Source organism: Antedon mediterranea, chromosome 4 (assembly GCF_964355755.1).
Source record: "Antedon mediterranea chromosome 4, ecAntMedi1.1, whole genome shotgun sequence".
In the NCBI taxonomy this organism is placed as follows: domain Eukaryota; kingdom Metazoa; phylum Echinodermata; class Crinoidea; order Comatulida; family Antedonidae; genus Antedon; species Antedon mediterranea.
Genome location: NC_092673.1, coordinates 24,471,352 through 24,492,143, shown reverse-complemented (window position 1 = coordinate 24,492,143; position 20,792 = coordinate 24,471,352). Strand labels below are relative to the sequence as shown.

General features: G+C 31.0%; 1 protein-coding gene across 2 annotated transcripts; it reads right to left on the bottom strand.

Annotated features, from left to right (window-relative positions):
* Window positions 1–14: 14 nt before the first annotated feature.
* On the bottom strand, window positions 15–18,202 carry LOC140046994 (stomatin-like). Of its 2 annotated transcripts, none has more exons than XM_072091788.1 (6): window positions 17,902–18,202; window positions 7,092–7,186; window positions 6,205–6,360; window positions 5,161–5,420; window positions 3,177–3,255; window positions 15–2,433 (listed from the first exon to the last, which is right to left on the bottom strand). In XM_072091788.1, the coding sequence occupies exons 1-6, from the start codon at window positions 17,987–17,989 to the stop codon at window positions 2,236–2,238; spliced, it is 876 nt and encodes a 291-aa protein (XP_071947889.1). In that variant the 5' UTR covers window positions 17,990–18,202; the 3' UTR covers window positions 15–2,235. The 2 variants fall into 2 exon arrangements, with proteins under 2 accessions (XP_071947889.1, XP_071947890.1); XM_072091789.1 differs by lacking the exon at window positions 17,902–18,202 and adding an exon at window positions 13,547–13,680.
* Between the last annotated feature and the right edge of the window lie 2,590 nt (window positions 18,203–20,792).

Here is a 20,792-nt window from a genome sequence, read left to right as displayed (position 1 = left end):
GCTATGGTAACCAGTTTTGACATAAATGGTTACTATAGTATAATAAACATGCGCAGAGTCGAATAATGGGTTCTGCGCATGTCAAAAGTAGTTACTATAGCATAATTTTCGAAAAATTACCGATTATCGACCCTTTTTTGTTGTTGACATAAATGGTTACTATTGCATAATAAACATGCACAGAGACGAATAATGGGTTCTGCGCATGTCAATTGTGCTATAGTAACCACTTTTGACATAAATATATAAATATATGTTATACAGAATAAAGACACCTTTTTTAAGACATAATATATTATAATTAATTAATTTTTGGAATTGTTTTTGTAGGCCTACAGACACTACCGTATATACATTGCTAGCAATCACATTTCCCACATTTCTGTATATATTTAGTGTGTACATAGATTTGTAACTAAAAATAAGTTTAAAATATTGTTTTTCATGTTTCTTGTATTTTTACTTTAGTTTTAAGTATTAATTTAAGAGGGAGAATATTCAATAATAATAATATCATTACGGGGTTCACATAGTCTCTCCGGGGTATTTAATTCTAAATATTCCAGAAATAAAATGAATACTCTAATAATAACTAAACAAGTTAAAGTGAGTATTGAATAAAATAATTATTGACAATTATTCGTAGGGCAGTACCAAATTATTTTATGTTTAAAACAACATTACACAGCTTGCTGTGAAATTAACACCATTGTTGTGTACTTGAATGGGTTTCCTATGACATAATAGGTGTTAATATGTCATTTGAGTGAGTCTTTCATGGCATTTGTAGTTGAGTTAGTCTTTGGTGACAATAGTAACACACACTTGTAATTGAGTGGTATTTTGATTTGTAAATTTCATATTTCTAGTTAACATTTTGAATATCTAAATATACCACAAGGTGAATCATTCCCTAAATAGCCCAAAAAGCTAAAAAAGTGATTTTTGAAAAATGTGTCAGTTGAGTCGTTCTTTCATGACAGGGCAGTAAAGCACAGGGATTTTTTTCCAAAAACGGCCAAATTTTGACCATTTTATTTTTTTACATAAACAGTTACTTTACGTCTATAAGATGATGATTATGCACATATATAGCAATATTATTGCATTATAATTCACAAGAATTAACAGGAAAATATAAACCCTAAATTAATTTTCATTTTGTTGAATAATAGATACATATTTAATTTGAAATAAAAAGTAATTTAATGGGATTTATACTATTGTTTTAAAACACATACATTAACTATACACAATATAATTTGCGATTACATCTAACATAGCAAAATATATGTACATTTGTAATTATCGTAACATTTGTAATTATCGTAACATTTGTAATTATCGTAACATTGTGACAGTGTACAAATTACTACACTAAATATTATATTTAATATTCTTAATATTTTAAATATGAGTGTTTGCTGGTTTTGCTTATCATTTAAAATAAGCTAATGTACATACCACGATTTAACATAAAACTAAAAGAAAACTGTTTAAACCTGCATAAGATGATTGATTGAAATATATATTTATACTGGGCGACCTCTTCAGTCAAAGACTGGTCTCCTAGAGGGCCCAGTTAAGATAAGTGGCTGTGATGTACTAATACACCGGGGTAACCTCCTACTCGTCTCGAAAGATGTACTAGGTTCTTTAAAGTGCACACGAGCTAGATGTGTACACTGGACCTACGGTTTATAGTCCTTATCCGAGAACCATGGAGTGAGTGAGACTCGAACCCCTGCCAATGTTATGGCTACGTAATTACGGTTCCACTGTCTTAACCGCTCGGCCACTCACTCACTCAAGATAACCTCAATACATTACAGCAGAACCCCTATTAAGTGGACACCAAACAAATTTTCCCCACACTATAAGCCATAGTATACCAAAATTAACATTGCATTACACATTTTTTATTTCTCGTGAAACAAATTTGTTTAAGAAAGAAATTGTATGTACCATATTTAGTCGAATAAACGCTCAATTTGAGTTTATTGTGCAGGTGTATGTATGTATTCAAATACAATGTATGTATTCAAATGCAATTTACATATTCAAATGCAATTTACATATTCAAATGCAATTTACATATTCAAATGCATACTTACATATTTAAATGCAATTTACATATTCAAATGCAATTTACATATTTAAATGCAATTTACATATTCAAATGCAGTGTCCGATAAAATATTTACAAATACTTTAATTACAACCTTTACACAATTTCTATTCCTTTTTGAAGTACGATATGTTTTCAAGTAAATTCAGCGGTAAAGGAAATATGATAGTTGAGTTCTTTTCCGCTGATATCGTGTTCAGCGTTTGAAGATAGCGTAGTTGTAAAGCCATAGGTGATTCAAGCATGACATCTGCAGCCTCTTTAAGAGCACGAGAAGCATTCTGTTCTCCTTCTGCGGCAATAACCTGAAAGTAAAAATTTGAATATTGTAATTCTGTCTGAAAGAAAAGCAACCTAATAAAACACCAGGGCATTTGGTGTGAGAGGGATAACGGTGTGGTGTGTTTGTTACGGTGTTTGCGATTTGAAAGGGCTATTATACTATTAAAAGTTCCTGAATTAAGAAGTGATATCTGCAGCGATATCATCAAATTTCTTCACACATTATAAAACTTTATATTAAAACGTCCTGAGAAGTATCAGAGGTGGAGTACTACATTACTAAAAATGCAATCCAGTAAAAAGAAAGAATAAATAAATAAATTCCAAACGGCCCTTGTTCAATCAATCCTTTCGTATTGTATTATTATTTGGTTTTCTCACATCAATATTAACAGCAAAAATTCAAAGAATTGTAAATAAAGCCAGCAAAGTTATCGGTGTCGAAGTGAAATCTCTAGATGATATTTAAAATGTTTATACTTAAGAAAATTAACTAAATTATACTAGACTCAACCCACCCATTAAACTCAGATATTATTATTAGCAGATCAGGAAGGACTGACACAGGAAACAATGTTGACAAATAAAACTGTTTCAGATTTTCAACACTGTATATAGCATGCAATTTATTTAATCAAAATTTTAAAAGATAGTAACTTGTATTCATTTATTTAAATATTTATCATTTGTATTATTTAATGATCTACTATGGTACAAAACATATCTTAAAATTGTAAAATTTTGACAATAAAGCAAACATACAAACCTTGGCTCGTGCTTCCCTCGCTGCCTCTGCTTCAGCTGCCATGGCACGCTGTAACTGAACGGGCAGACGCACATCTTTCCTAAAAGTACAAACGATTCAAATAATTAATTAAATTGTAAACATCGTATTTTCCAGACATTGTATTTGATAAATAGAAAAGGACAGGAAAGGATCAATTTATAAATATATTATGTTTAAAGATGTATTGTCCCTCTGGAAAACTAATTCTTAAACAAATTTTTGTTGAATATGCTATTTTAGTGTAACATAGTATAGTTGTATAAAAAATGTATTTACCTGAAAAAACTGTAATTTAAAGCAAAAAATGGTCAAATTGGCTGCCAACCAATGGGTTTTTGGTTGACTTTAAAATTTATTTTTTCATTCATAAGTAAAAACATGATTTTTTTCCTTTATTTTTTCTATGGAAGTGATAAGCTTTATTAAAACTACAAAATAATATATTCAAAGTCTGATTTAATTAATCTTCAATTTTCATGTTTTTGGGGGACAATACATCATTATTTTTACGCAATGTTATTTAACTTCAAAGTGTGCATTGCTTGCATTCACATGAGTGGATGTGACTATTTTGTTTATGCACATAAAATATTGATCGAGAACGTAACTTGCTGCAAAAAGGCTTAGCGAGATTTCTGTATGTAGGCATGATTTGTTAGTACTTTGGAACATTGTATCTGTATATAAATTTATAATTTTGTTATACTTTTTTATTTATATTTTTTTTATTTATATTTTTTTAGCCAGTTTTTGGCATATTTTAACTAATTATTGGAACCGGTATAAAGTAATGTTTATAGTATTTTTTTTATATATGTTGCTTTTAAAATATTGTATCCCTGTGGTATTTCATGTCTGTTTTTAAATATTGATTGTTTTAATATAATATATCAAGTATGTTTAAATATTTTTTATATAGTAATAATTTTATTAATACTGTATACATCTTAGAGTTTAATGTTGAAAATGTACTCATACTTACAATAAAATTAAATCTGAATTCTTTACATTAAAGCATGAATACGTACGTGTGTGACGTAATTTAATATACGTCGTATTTAATGAAAAGAAAATTACATTATTCCTGTATTTTTTTTTTTTTTCAATTGACTGAGCTTGGACATAAACAGCATAAAATATGCATCTTAAAAACAATAGACTAAATTTCCATTAGAGAAATTAAAGTAATTGATGTATGTTTATGAGTTGACCCTTGACTCTGTATCTAATATTGCAATTGTACCTCACAAATCATACACAGTTTATGGTAAAAGCAAAATAGTAATGAATCAAGCATTCTGATAAACAGCAAATGCACATGATAATATTAATCAGTGTTGTTTGTTAAGTGGTCAGAAAATAAAGATAGAATCAATCACAAACTACAAAATACACTCAGGGTCTGTTTATGCTTTCATATATGCTGCGTACAACTCCATAGGTCGGAACCAGGAATAGATTTAGTGGAAGCTGTACCTCTTACGACACTGACCCTTTGTCTAAGTTTTGATTATGATATGAAAGTCATACATCAATGGTTTTGATCTCCAACCAATCTTCTTGCATAGCGGATGTTCTTATGATCTTTTGTACTTCAGTTTTATAATCAAACACTTCTTTTTGGAATTCATCTACTGTATCTAGCGTAAGACATCTACATGGTCTCCAGGCTTAAGTCACACATCAATAATTTTTAAAATTACGCATCACAAATCTTCCTCCCTCTACTTTTTATAGTGGGGAGCAGCTGATTAAACACATAACAGATCAAATCATATTTCATAATTTAATTTTAGCTGTCAAAGAGGCACGCACCCTTAGCGCTACAACCTGGATTGGACAGTGTTTTAAATAAACCACAATTACTTTACTTCTGGGACGGGTTAGATCGGTATGGAACTGTGCTTTGACAGATTCTCCATAATGTAATTTCAGATTTACATGGCAAAATGAATAAACTTACATTTCAACCCTTTCAACCTTCACGCCCCACGGGTCAGTAGCATCATCTAGTACAGATTGCATGTGTGTGCTCACATTCTCCCTGTCTGACAACACTTCGGCAAGAGTTTTAGTTCCAAGGCAATTTCTCAATGTCGTAGCTGCAAGTAGCTTGGTGGATTTTTGGACATCCACAACATTAGTTATTGCTACGGTAGGATTGAAAACTCGGTAATAGACGACTGCATCAACTGCAACTGTAACACTGTCCTTTGTTAAAATCTAAAAAAAAAAAAAAAATAAATGTAAAGTGTCAGTAAATATTCTTTAATACACCTCACACTTTTATTATTATTGGATAACTCCTTACAGTAAAATGTAAAATGCTTAATTTAGCTACTATTATTAGTAGGCCCAGATCCTTGTGGGATTTAGTATTAAGCTCTTTATACAAACTAGTTTGACAAATTAAGTGTGATGTGCTCAAATATGGTAGTGATATGCCTAAAGGTGGTAGTGATATGACATCGTTATGTCCATATATGGGCACATCACATTTGATAGTGTAGACAGAGCTTTTTACAATTATGTGTCTTGTTTTATATTTCTTCAAAATATTAGATCACCAGAGATGCAGGCATAGTAATCCATAGAGCAAAATAATTACAGTAGTTCCAGGAGAATACTTAAACTCTATAATTCATATTTGATATAAAGTTTGCGGTACACCACGTAGTTCTGAAAAGAAGAACCTCAAGATTTTCCCTTCTGAGGACGATCAAAGCATATTGACTGAAACATCGCGAAACTCAACAGCTCTTTTCAGAACTAATATACGTGGTGTACCGCAAACTTTATATCAACATTTGATTTCGCAAGCAAACCTTCAACCTTTGGCTATCAAAACTTAAATACAAAATTTTTTTTTCATTGAACGTGTGGCACGTATGTACAAACCAAATCTTTTATTAAAACATAGGCCTACAATCTACATTAGGTAACAATATTATACAACATTAAAAAGTATCTTTTTACAAATAAAAAAATGTTGGATTATTGTACTTACTTCTTGAGGGGCAACATCGAAGGAAATAGTTCTTAAGTCAACTTTCACATAATTATCGATGCATGGCAAAATGAAGAAGAGACCAGGACCTTTAGCACCTCCCGACAACAACATCCCCAATCGAAAAATAACAGCTCGCTCATATTCCTTTACCATCTGAAATTATAATAAAATAAAGAAACATTTTAAGGCACTATAGAATATTAGGTTTACTGTACTTGCATGAATAAGCATCCGTGCGCTTACAAAATTCTGGGCCGTCTAGAATGTGCTAAGTATAAATAAACTGTTTATTTCATTGGCTAGAGAGTTACCTTCAATGTTCTACCAAGTTGACAATCTAGTTGTATAATATATAATATCTAACAGGGCATTTACTGTATGGAGAATACTGTACTTTAGATATAATGTAATGTGATATATGAGAAAACAACATACAGTCTATTTATAGAGGGACTTAATGGAAGATTAGTGTGTGGGTTAATGGTACACATGGTTAAACATTAATATTCAAAAGTTCTTTCAGGCATTGATCTAGTGGGTATAGTTTGAAAGAGTGCTTTATGAATTTTGTCTGACATATTGTTTGAAGGTTTGCTGTGCTATAATGTATACAGATCTGAAAATAATTGTTTGATTGCGATACATTTTCGGGTTTATGATTTGTGACGATATGGGCATACATAATATGAGTGTACTCCAAATAAAAAGGCATGGCACATTTTTAGAATTTTGTGATGATATGGGCATACATAATAGGAGTGTACTACAAAAAAAGAAGCATGGCACATTTTGGCAATTCATAGGTTCAATCTATTTGTTCCTTTTGCAACCAAAGTCTATGCTCCTAGCAAATTAAAATTCAATATATATATATATATACTTACACGGAGTGTGTACGCCAGTGAAAATGGAAATGTGCAGACAACAAGCAGGTAAGAGAGAAACACCAACAAGTATGTACAGCAACCCCATTCCTGGGCTAAAAAAACAATAAATATCAATTATCAACAATTCGTCAAATCACATATACAGTATTACAATAATAAACACAGACTTAATCGAGTCGAGTGGCCAAGCTTTAAGACAAACCATTGCTATACAACCAGCACAGGTTCAAGTCACTCCTTGACCATTGTTCTTAGATAAGGACTTAAAAGTGGAGGTAAAGCATACACATCTGGCTCGTGTGCAATGTAAAGAACCCAGTTCATCTTTTGGAAGAGTAGAGGGTTACCCCGGTGCACTGGTCCATTCAATCAGTCCCTATCATTGTGGACAGACGGGCGCCGTTTGGTGGGAGCACTTGCCACGAAGGCACCATTTGGGGAGCTGAGAAGAAAGTTATTGTATGTGCCGTCCACACAATTCCAGTTAGGCTACAACTCACAGGTTATTCTCCCACACTTCTATTTATATTTACGTTGAAATGATCGTTCTTTTGCATGTATCCATACACATACTGTAGGGTTTCAAAATGACAGGAATTGTACCGGAAAGGTATTAATTTTGAAAACCACGCTAGAGTGAATATCTTTAGTTAGTTATAATAATTTCAAACTAGTTTTATTGTAGTGTTTTTAAACATCATGAAAAGGATGTCAAGCATAACAATCCAATCAAGAAAACATGCTTTCAAGAAGGTTGACGCTTGACCTAGTAATAAAACAAAGTGATACTAATAGAAAAATGATAATCATAATGAGATTCAAACAATAAATATATTATATCTGGTAATATATATTGTTTATAGATACTGCTAAATACACAATGTTAAGGCTTGTTTATACTTCGAACGAGAATACAACGATAAATAGATAAAGATCATACATTAGATTTAACTAACTCATTCGTGTCATTATAATAAAAAAATCTAAATCCATTCAAATGACGTCATGATCAAAAACAGCAATAGAATTGTTGTATTATTATAATAGTACTGTAGTATTGCTCTTATACTATTTGTTTGAATGGATTTTCATCAAAGGCAGCAAAAATGGATATCCCAGTTCTAAGATGAAGTATGGAAGGCAATCGCCACCAAATACACAATTACAAAAATTCTACAAATTCGTGGAAACATACAATGTGTAGGTTTCTGCGAGTACGTTGTATATTTCCACGAATATATTTTATGTTTGTAATTGTATTTTTGGCGGTGATTGCCTTCCATAATGAAGACCTTTTTTCAATTTTTTAGAATTAACCAGTTTTAACTTAACCCAAAAAACCAATATTACTCCCCAAGTGCACATTATCAATTTTACAACTCATACGTACAAGTAACATTAATTCACAATTGCTAAATGCTAATGGCAAATAGCCAGATCCTACTATAACCAAAGGCCATGAAATGCAATATCTTCTGCCTGTGATGACTCCTGCTAGCTTATCATCACTAATCAGTGAGCTGTAATAATACTAAATCAGAGACTATTTGCGCTACATACTCAAACAGTGTTTACTCAACAACGATTAGTTGAATATGTACGTGTGTAAATTAATGAAAACGTTATTGTTTTTGTATTTCTACAACAAAAAAACACTATTTAGCTTATAGCATAAATGTTATTAAGTATTTATTTCATTAACAAAATTATAAATCAATTAAAAAAGATGATATTATAGAATTTCCACTGTATATTAGGTAAGGGCTTAGCCGCATTGTGGGAACAGTGATTTTGAAATATTCCTGGATGATTTGACATCAGAAAAGGTTGGCCCTAGGTACATTATTTAAATGGATTCATTCATTCATATTTAATGTAGAATTTGAGCAAAAAACATTACTGAGAGCTATTGATGTTATTGATATGCATACTGGTATGCATATACCAATAATTCTTTACCTGTACCTTACTGTACAATCACGAGGTCTGTCTACTACATACAGTATTAATATGACATAATTAGCATATCAATTATGCAATAAAAACTCTCTAAATAATGAACAAAAGAATTTTCATAATACTTAATTTTGTTAACAATAGAAATTTTATTAGAATTAGAATTATGGATGATTTATTATTAAATTTGGATTCTAAATTGACGACATTAGTCATTATATTATCTAATATAATATAATATATTTTAAAATCAAATTTACATTCTTCCAAATATTAGTATTCGTAAAATACCGCACAAGGATTACTAATAATGCTGTTGACAAACAAGTTTAGTAACAAATTATTAGTAATTAATTATTGGTCCAGTGCCATCAGGGATGTTCTAATACAGTACAGCATCTCCCTTGGGACGCCTCTATTCAGGGGACACCTCTATTTAGGGGACACCTCTATTCAGGGGACACCTCTATTCAGGGGACATTTTCCTATGATTTAATCAACAAGGGAAAATATTTGTTTTAACGCTATGGCTAACCCTTATTCAGAGGACACCTCTATTAAGAGGACACTTTGATAAGGTTTCCTGGTAGGGTTCAAGTTATTATTTACATTACATGAAACATGTGACACTGTATATACTGAACAAACTATAGATGCAGTACCAGTAGTTAATTTGTTATAGTGCAAAAAAGAAATTTTAATCATAAATGATAAAATTGCCTCCTTTTTACATGTTTCCAAAATGGCCTTTATATTTTTTATTATATAACTATCCTCGAAGTTGGATGATAATTCAAGGTTATTTTAAAAATAAATAAATTAATAGTCTGAATACATCCAGCAGGTTTTTATATAGCGAGCAGAAATAGAATGGAATTTTGTTGATTTCTATGGAATCCCAAGGTTACGATACATACTACGAGGAACATACATAGGCCCTACAACGATACGGTAATGTATATGTCATCAACTGTATCGAATGCACTCGCAATTAAAAATGCTTGACGAACAAATTAACACGCTCTGCATGAATCAATTATGTAAAACAACATTTGAAAAAAGGGATAATAATAATTAATATCTTGATCATCTTCCAATATTCTGTTAACAAGATACTTACTGCTGAATTCAGGTATGTACAATCACAATTCTAAATTTCCTATTCTGTTGAATGGTAATTAAATAAATTTAGTTCCGAAATCTATTTATGGTTTAATATGATAAGCCCTTTATGGACAGCAATGGATGCAAACCAACATATTCTACTCCGAGAGTTTTAATATAAGTTCGGTCCATGGGTGTTATTGTATTGGTGTTTTGTATAGTATATAAAGACTGGAAGGGGGACAGGAGGGAAAACAGTATAATGAAGGGCTGCCATTTTTTACAAGATAATATAGAGAGTAGAGGGTAAAGACACATTTACACTAGTAGGACAATAACGATCAACGATAAAGAAATAAGCTTGCATTTTTCTTACATAAAATAAAAGAACTTTCTAGAACTCTAGGATAATCATTTATGCTGTCTTTGATAAAAATAATATTTTCAAAAATCCAATCAAATGACATCATGGTCAATAAAAACAATAGTTCATCGTCATTGTATTGTCATTATTGCTCTTACTAATCATAACTTCATTTGATTGGACGTGTGAAAATATAATTTTTATCAATAGAGGTGTAGATGGTTATTCTTTTGTTTTTATGTATGAAAAATGCATATTTATCTATTTATCGTCAATTTTATCATCCTGGTGTAAATGGGCGGAGATCTGTGTGAAGGTGGATCTTCCTATAATAAAGAATCAGTTGCAAACATTTCCATAATTTCTAAGAAAATCAAGCACAATTTGCAAGTTTCAATAAATCCACATTAATCATATAAAATAATATTATATTAATCATATAAAAGAAAATAAAATTTGACACTACAGAGCAAACATAGATTTATAATGTTAGTCACTATCCTAAAGCTCTGTCTTACACTATCAAACTTTACTGTATGTGACAACACGATGTGATGTGCCCATATGGACATGATGATGTCATATCACTACCATATTTGGGCATACCACTACCATATTTGGGCACATCACACTTTTTTTGTCAGGGTGTCAAGTGTAGACAGGGCTTAAAACAGCATTTTAGAGATAGTCACAAATAATAATAATAATTAAAAAAAGTTGTATCTGCGTAATTCTATTTTTTCACTAATACAAAAACACAATATCATGTACTTATTTTAAACAATAAATATATCTCATATTTGACAAAACAAGATTATCTTAATAGAGACTTTAAAATAATTTTAAAACAATTTGACAAAACAAATTAAATTTAGTAAATGTACATATTTGTGACATACTATACTCAAAATCACTGAGAACATGAAAATAATCTGACATTTAACTATTGTTAATACAGCCACCTGATTGCCATAGCAACACAACGTGCGTCATTTAAGAATTCGAGAAGACATGCTTTCACCACCTAGCATGGGATAATCGACAACAAGCTATACTTTAATTCACTTAAATCTATTAGAAAATGTTAAAAACAAAATTGAAGAGTGTATCAAAACAAATTGCACAATAAATAATATAATTATCGAACAATATTTATAGCTACAGTATGACATAAAATAGCCTTAAAACATGATATAATAGAATTGACTTGAATAATTGAATACATATAATTTTAATCACCTTGCTATATTGATTTAAATAAGGTAAAATGATAATAACTATATATAAATTATATAGCACACATCTACTACAGTAATGTTATACAAGGTACAATAGGTCAATTACATTTTAGGGTCATGTTATGGCATTGGCAGCGATATACAGGCATCTATTTTTTATTCATGGCACAGACGGATAAAACTAGTACATCTGGATAAAACACAGTACACGGACCGTTACAAGTACTCATTCCACCCAGCTGGGATATGCACTTATAACAAGATATTTGTTAGATAGTCCTTTTTTCCTTTATATTTATTTAAGGCAAGCCAAGATATGAGCACTGTAATTTCCATTGTATTGAATAATAACAGGAATCTGTATCCATATAAATAAACAAGCTGGGTTGCCTAATGAATCCAATATTCCTGTTTCAGTAAATGCTTTAAATTCAATTAAATTAAATTAAATTCAATAAACTTTATTGTCAAACTCATGAATGGCTTGAAACTTTGGCTGAAAGTAATCACATTAAAATTGTCTAAAACATTGTTGCACAAACAGTAATAAAAAGTATAAAATCACATAAAACTGAGAACAAGATGTAATCTAATAATTAAATTTAAGTTTAATTTAAACAATTAATTTTTTTTAAATTGTTTACAGTAAATAGGCAAAATGTCACCAACTTCAACTGGTAACTCGCAAACTGTTTCAAGTCAAGTGTACCCACATCTTGTGGAATTTGTTTCATCTGTTATGACATGACTAGAAGAGGATTCAACTTCGGAAACTATGGGCAAACAACTCAATTATCAATCATGATAAAACAACCCAAGGCACAACGTATATTTAACAACATAAATATCTTGCATTGTTTTTACAACTATCAAAATACATCTGCTACAACAACACATTATCAAGTCAGTACCTTTCAGAATTTCAAGTATGGAGTATAGTTTACTTCTAACGTAATTCTGCTTAACTACAAAAAAACTATAAAATATTAAAACAGTTTCATTCATTGTCATTCAATAGTATATAAAACAAATTTACAGGAAAATAATACCATATTTTCATAAATATGGTATTATTTTTCCTGTAAATTTACACTAGTAGTGTAGGTTTTTGGTGCAAATATAGAAGAGGTGGAGAAGGTGGAAACGTCTTGGCCTGGAGGTACAAGTACCCTTCAAACAAAAATATAACTATATTTAATAATATGTGTAAGAAACACAACCTTCAGAGTGTGAATAAAAGTGGTGTTTACGGCCCAAAATAAAAGAAAAATTTTAGAATACAGTAAAAAATTATAAGGTCAAAAGTGTTCAATGATGTGTAACAACTCATGCACAACATGAAAGATATCTGAAAGATAGCTAAGCATCATCCTACAAATACTTCAGCTGCTTTTTTTGAGACTGGGAGAAATCTTTTTTGGGAGACTGACAGAAGAAGCTTTTTGGGAGACTTAGAGAAGACGCTTCATGAGACTGCTCAGGGTTCACACATAGACCCCCAATGAGTTTTCTCACCTTAAATTCTAAAAATGTTTAAATTTGTAAACTGTCACAACTACAGTTAGATGCAAATAAGGTAAAATGATGGTCTAGCTGTGAATGATATTATATATAGTACAGTAAGGAACTGATTAGCATAGGTGGGATTAAAATTACATAGGGCCTATAGCTACTAAATAGCATAGAGCTATCAGCTATAACTAAAAAGCATGGAGCTATCAGCTATAAATTTATAGCATATATCAGCTATATAACCGATAAATGATTCATTTATGATTAAATTAACCTACTGTTTTTTCTGTCTTCTTTAAGGTCAATCAAACATGAATTTGAAGAGGTTTCTTTCATATTCATTCTCTTTCGAATAACTATACCAATAACTTTCCAATGGTTATAATCACATGTATGGTACTATAGGAAGTGCAATACTGTATAAACACTATTGTTACAGTTAGTCACATGTTTGTGTCACAAAACATGACCTTTGTAGGCAACCTATAAATACTGTAAATAGTAACCAGTATACACTTTATTTGTTCAGGGGCAATTTGAACCCATTTTCTTATTAATAATAATAGTATAATATTATACTTTACAAATTTCATATTATTATTATCTAAATCTAGAACCAAATGATAAAAGTATATTAATTTATATCCATAACTTGGATATACAAAACAACAAAATATGGATTATTAAATAGTTTTTAATTTGCATTGTTTTATGTTTTGTATGTCTTTGGTTGAGAGGTCCTTGGAATAACAATTAGCGCACAGTTTGCGACCTACAGTATTCTCTCCGGTTGCAACTAGACCAAAGACTCCTTAATTTGCAGCCCTGTGATATACTTATTTAAATGATGGATGAAAACAATATTAAAATTAATATGTAAATCCATATTATTTTCAAACAAACTTTTTGACTTTCTTTCAAAATATGCTTTCCATCATATAGTTTTTACGATGTTTAATAGGGCAGTATGTATCATTCTGTGGTGTATTTGTTATTTAACTTTATATGTTAATTAATATAAATTCTGTGCAATTATATTATAGTATTTCTGCTTCCATCATGAGTACACTCTTTGCGCTACCAATCAATCAACCAATCAATCAGAACATTTATAAAGAGCATTTCATAGATTGTTTTTACCAATTGATAATTAATCATGTTAATTTAAATTGATGCAAAATCAGTGTTATCTTGAAAATACAGTTTTTTAATTTCTTTTTTTATACAAATTAAATATTCCGTCATATTTTTACAGGCTCTCTATAATGAAATTCTGATTCATCACATGATAATGACTTTTAAATAATGTACATAGAAGTTTAACTACTCTGTGTCAACTTTAACCTTCCAATCAATTGATAATTAAATTACGTAGAATTGCGACAAGACTAATGTATGTGGCTGTCAAATAGGCTTATCTATTGAGTCAATATTACATTAAATTGAACAGCACAAATTATGTCCAGTATCAGGCAGCGGATTGTAATGTTCTATTACACTACATGAATCTTGAATTATACAAAACAAAAGTTTTCTCATAAAATAAATAAAAGAGAAAACAAAATTCACAAAATAAATATAATAAAAATGAAATTAATAAATATGGTATCATATTTCCAGTAACATGTAAAAAGGTTTTTGGTAATTATATTGTTAAGCTCTGTCTAAACTATCAAACAAAAAATTGTGATGTGTCCATATATTGACATGATGATGTCATATCACTACCATATTTGGGCACATCACTACCATATTTGGGCACATCACTACCATATTTGGGCACATCACACTTGTACAGTATTTACACAAACTAATTTGATAGTGTGGACAGGCCTTTAAAGTTATTTCAATTTCAATATTTTTGTATTATTTAAACTGAATTAAACAATTCAGATATAAATATCACATATTTTTAAACATAATCTGCTAAAATGTTTCTGAAGTATATTGTCATTGAAGTGAGTATAAGTAGTCCCACAAGACATGACAACTTTTCTATTATCATTTTCCGATTCAATTAAAAGTTTATTGATATTTTGAATGCAAATTGCTGTTTGTGTCATTTAAACATCTTCAGGATTGTTGTCGCATGATTTGACTTAAAAAAACAGTTTATACCAAACGTGTAGAGGCTTCAATTTCTCCCAAAAATATATGGTGGATAAATAATGTCCAAAAATATACATTTTGATAAAAACAAATATAGCTCTGTCTACACTGTCAAACTAATTTACCCAAATATGGTAGTGATATGCCCAAATATAGTATTTCTCTGACATCATCATGTCCATATATGGGCACATTTTTTTGTCACATAAAGTTTGATAGTGTAGACAGAGCTTTAGACATTTAGGATTGAAAAGACTTTTACTTTAACGTTCATGTTTTATAACCTTTACAGAGTTTACAAATTACATTTCACAATTGATGTATTTGAGACTTAGTAATGAAACCTGGCCAAGATTTAACGCTTTCTTAACTGCCTGTAATGTACACATTTCATCTGTTAGTGAGCTGTAAATCTTAAAATAATGGCATTCTTAAATACAAGTTGAGTCAACTACTTCAAAGAAAATGCACTATACTAAGCAGAACAGCTAAAATCATCAATGTAAAATTAGAAAAAACAATGTCTGTTTTAACATTTTACATTTAAAGAAAAAAACAAAGATAAAAAAAAAATGGTCATCAAGTATGACAACTATGAAAGGCATAAAAAAAAAATGATTGTACACTATTCTAACATCTCCATGGACAGAGTACAACACAATATTAAATGTAATGCATTTTATTTACATGGTATTTTGGCCGACGTCTATCACGAATGACAATGTCAATTAGTCTTACATTTATCTGAATGATGGATGAAACTAAGCTGGGAATGTTTTTAAAGCACCTGGTCCTTTCATTGAACAAGGGCTTATGTTGTTCAGTGCCCACCTTCAACATCAGTATAGTATTTTTCAAAATTCTCGATTTGCCACTTATGTACTTTTATACCTTTTTAATATTGATGTACTTTTTAATTCCTTCCTTATATTAGTATGACAAACTTATCTCTTTCTATGTTAATGTATTGACAGTGAGTACTTTGTTTGATTGAAATATATATTTATACTGGGAAACCTCTTCAGTCAAAGACTGGTCTCCCAGAGGGCCCAGTTGGTGATCAGTGGCTGTGATGTACTAATACACCGGGGTAACCCCCTAATCGTCTCGAAAGATGTACTAGGTTCTTTAAAGTGCACACAAGCTAGTTGTGTACACTGGACCTACGGTTTATAGTCCTTATCCGAGAAGACTCGTTCTACCACCAGAACCATGGAGTGAGTGAGCCTCGAACCCCTGCCGATGTTATGGCTACGTAATTACGGTTCCACTGTCTTAACCGCTCGGCCACTCACTCACCTACTATATTGTCTTTTTTGATAGAATATAACAGTTACAACTTACAGACAGCTATAACACTCACAATGTACAAGAGTAATTTATTCAGATATATACAGGAAATTATGAATTGTAATTGACCTAATCGTATGTTATGAATATACATAATATACTGCCATTGCTACATTAATAATCTAGCTTTCAAATCCATATAAATTCATAATTGAAATGATCCAAGTAATTAATTTGAAATATTAAACTGATGAGGTGAGATAAGGAAGAACTGCCTAGTAATACACATTATTGTGAAAATGTATTTGATTGTTACTGTACTTAAGTATTTTATAATACTAGGCTGTAAAATTGGATGGGGTGGGAAGACTCAGAAAGTGAAAAGGGCAATAAAACATACAGAGGAACAACTCTGCAAAAAAAATCAGGGAATAATTTCGCCAGTGTAGCATAGCAAAAAGCTATACAAAACAACCTTATTGCTACACATTCTAAAATTGTATAGCAAAAAATACAATACAAAACTATGTTTCTTGACTCAAAAATCAGTTTGACTAGCAATATTGCTAAACAAAATTTTAAAATGAAATTTTTCCCGGTAAACTGATTTTTTTTTTGCTAGGCCTACTTCACTTAAGTTACTACTACTCAATTCAATTCAATTCAATTCAACTTTATTTCAGACAAACTGTCCATATGAAACACATAAAGTTTACAAAAACAACACATTATTATGGCTATACTGATACTAGTTAACACACGTAAAAGTATACATGATGAGATTAAATATACAAAAGTTCTGTCCATTTTCTATGCAACTTTGAATCTTTTAGAATACGAGAAAAAACACATGTAATTAAAGTATTACAGCTTTTTTCAATTTTTGTTTTGAAACAAAAAATTGATTTCCGAATGTACTCATAGAAGGAGGGAACATGGTTATCAACAAACATAGCACTAGCACTACAGCTCCTTGAGCGTCTTAAAATCTTTCTAAGTGCATTATTATAACAGACCTGTAATGACTTTATAGTTTTTACATTAAAATCGCACCATAAGGCCGCACAATACATACTAATACAGTACGACTTAGCCTAAAGGCTAGTAGAGGGTTAGACACGTTCTAATTATATGATTGATACAAATTCATTCATTATGCAAAAATATAACTATTATACACGTTGTTTCTACGCTAAAGTGCATTGAAAATCAATTAAAGCTAAGCCGACAATACCTTCTGTTTTCGGTACTTCATTGTAATTGATTCGTCCACTGAGCGGCTGATCTTCACCGAAGCCGTTCGGCTTAGCAGATGCAGGCATTCTCAAATTAGCGATAACTTCTCAAATTAAACAGTATAAACTTCGTAAATTTGGGCGTAGATCAACAATAATAATACTTTAAACTTTATGCAATCATGATGGTGCCGAGGAGTTCAGAAATTAAGATATTAATACTTAAGAACAGACTTACTTTCCTCTTCTTTCTATGCGTGGTGCCAGGCACTGTTTGTTTTTATTTTGTGTGACGCGGGTGATTGTGTGTTCGAGCATATTAGTCAATAGTGACTATGGTGGTATTCGAGCAAAAATTAAAAGGTGATAGAGCCCTCTATTTCTGTAAAAAAGTTTTTCTTTTTTAGATTGTTCATAAATTGCTTAAACTAAAGTGCCATTATACCCAGGTTCGTTGGGAAAGGCGAGGCAAGATGGCAAACTTGTTTTACAATTTCAAAATGTCATCCATAATGCATTACTTCCGTATACTCTTAATATGGTTCAAATAAGTGCCTGAGAGAAAATCAAATGCGTGTACTAAAGACCAAACAGTGCTAAAGACCAATAGCAAACAAGACGTATGACGCGCTAACCACTAACCAAACACTTAACATTCTACAATGTTTGCAGTCAACTGTCTATATTTGTCATAGAAACGTTATAGTTGAGTGTTGGACTTTATCCAATCATCCAAGTATTTATGGGTGACAGAATAGAGGACAATAACAGAAAAAGTACCAGGTAAGAATAATTGATCTAAGGGGCTCGGTACACTACCAGTAGGCCTATACTGGTATACAAGACGATTCTGTCACATGGTGTTCATGGTTACTGAAATCCATGCTTACCGTAGGCATACTTGACGGACGCGTCTAGACCTCGGTATATCAAGGACTTGACGCTTACTTGCTTGGAGAATTTCTCCATTCTTGAAGGTTTATCTGTCATCAACATGTTTATTCAGACTAGGTAGGTAAATCTGTTGATAATCCAATTTAATGAGTCTAGGACTAGGTGAACAGTGTTTAAATAATAATAAAGATGAACCTACCAAAACAAAAAATAATATTTCATTTCATATTATGAGATTTATGAATTGCCTTTTTAGTAATGGTTAAGCCAATATTTTTAATAACTGGAAATTATGTAAACATTTGTAAAACTATGGCTTCTACAGAAAAAGAAAGATCACCATAATTTTGTGAAATTGGAAAAAAGGAATATTTTGTAGTAGGCCTACTATCAATAGTAGAAATAGGTTTCCTGGATTGGTCCAATCCCTCCATTTTTGTGTGTACAATCCTATTTAGAATGTGGTACGGGCAAATGGACTGGCACTTGGATCGCCGCTTTGGTATCTGGCTATCGAGGTCTGAGTTCTTTTCTTTCTTAAAAATGTAAAAACTATTAGCCCAAAGTTGGTTGTCTCATCATCACGGTGGAATAATATTTCTCCATGGTCTCACCATCAATCTGAAATACACCCGACACTGGTTATAATGAGATTACGAACTGTCTTTCAACTCTTTCTTAAAATGTTTATTCATCAAGAATGTACTAATTGAACTATTCTTTAATTATGCCATAGTTAAGGCCTAATTAGTCATTTCTTTTAGTTGAGACAACCTTTGTAATTTGAACAATTTAACACAAACAAAGCTCGAATTTACAATTTTATTTAAACTGAACTTTTGAACTGCTTTCCTTGGAGGCAGATTGGTTTCGTTTCGCAAACGAAATTCACTGGTTATATTGTTGTCAAATCAAGCGGCATAATTTTATGGACATTGGCAAAAGAATTTCACATCTAGATATTGTTGACGAGGCGGCAAACTAAAGTTAACGACCTGCAATCCATCGAGGAGTAAATTTAGTTCCGTGTGTTTAGGTTATAATTTTCGGATGAATTCATGATTATTTTTTTATGTTCAGTTGAGTACCTTAAGGAACAAGTACAGTACTTCCTCATTGAATTCATAATAATGTATAAAACCTGTACTTATGACCTTTTCTGTTGTAGGCCTAGACCTAGTGTTATACAGTATGCACCATATCCCTTCCACGTCCTCTAGTAAAAACTCCAGGGTGACACGGGTATCTGCTATATCAGTACCAACCATTTATTAGCCAAATTCAACAGTTGTGCCTATTCAAAACAATTAGATAATTTTAATCCATTTAACATTATTTCAGCTGAATGTTAAATTTTTTTTTTTTACGTTGTGATCAGTTACTTTCTGGTTTTTTTTTTTATAAGGACCCCATTGCAATTAATTTTTTGTTGCTTTATGAGTAATCCTTGGTATATTAATTGTACCGAATAAAAGAAAAAAAAAACAAACTTGGACTCAACTCCCCCAATACTTCTTTCTTAATCGTTAATATAAAGAACAAATCTACTGTTATATTCAATTTTTAGATAAAACAATTTTAGATTCTTTTATGTAATAATTGTAATTAACTGGCAAAGTACGTACCGTATTCCTTCATGTTAACAGGGATCAAAATTGTCCTCATCGTGTTTTACTAGTCTGTCAAATTCAAGTAGATGAAACACTCGATTTATATATCAAGTGTAACTGATTTGATAATGACATATAGTTTCACTTTTAGATAATTTATCTGTAAGGTTAAAGTAGGATAAACACAGACGAATGGGTAGTCATTAGATGTAAAGCGTAAATTCACACTCTCCTTGTCATACAGAGTGCTACGTATTTAAAATCAGTCTAGAAATCTGTATTTAAAATGAAAATTTCGTTCTATTATATCTCTGCTTGAAATTAAAATATATAATTTCAAGATATTGTCCCCCAAAAACCTGAAAAATAAAGATTAAACAAAGTCA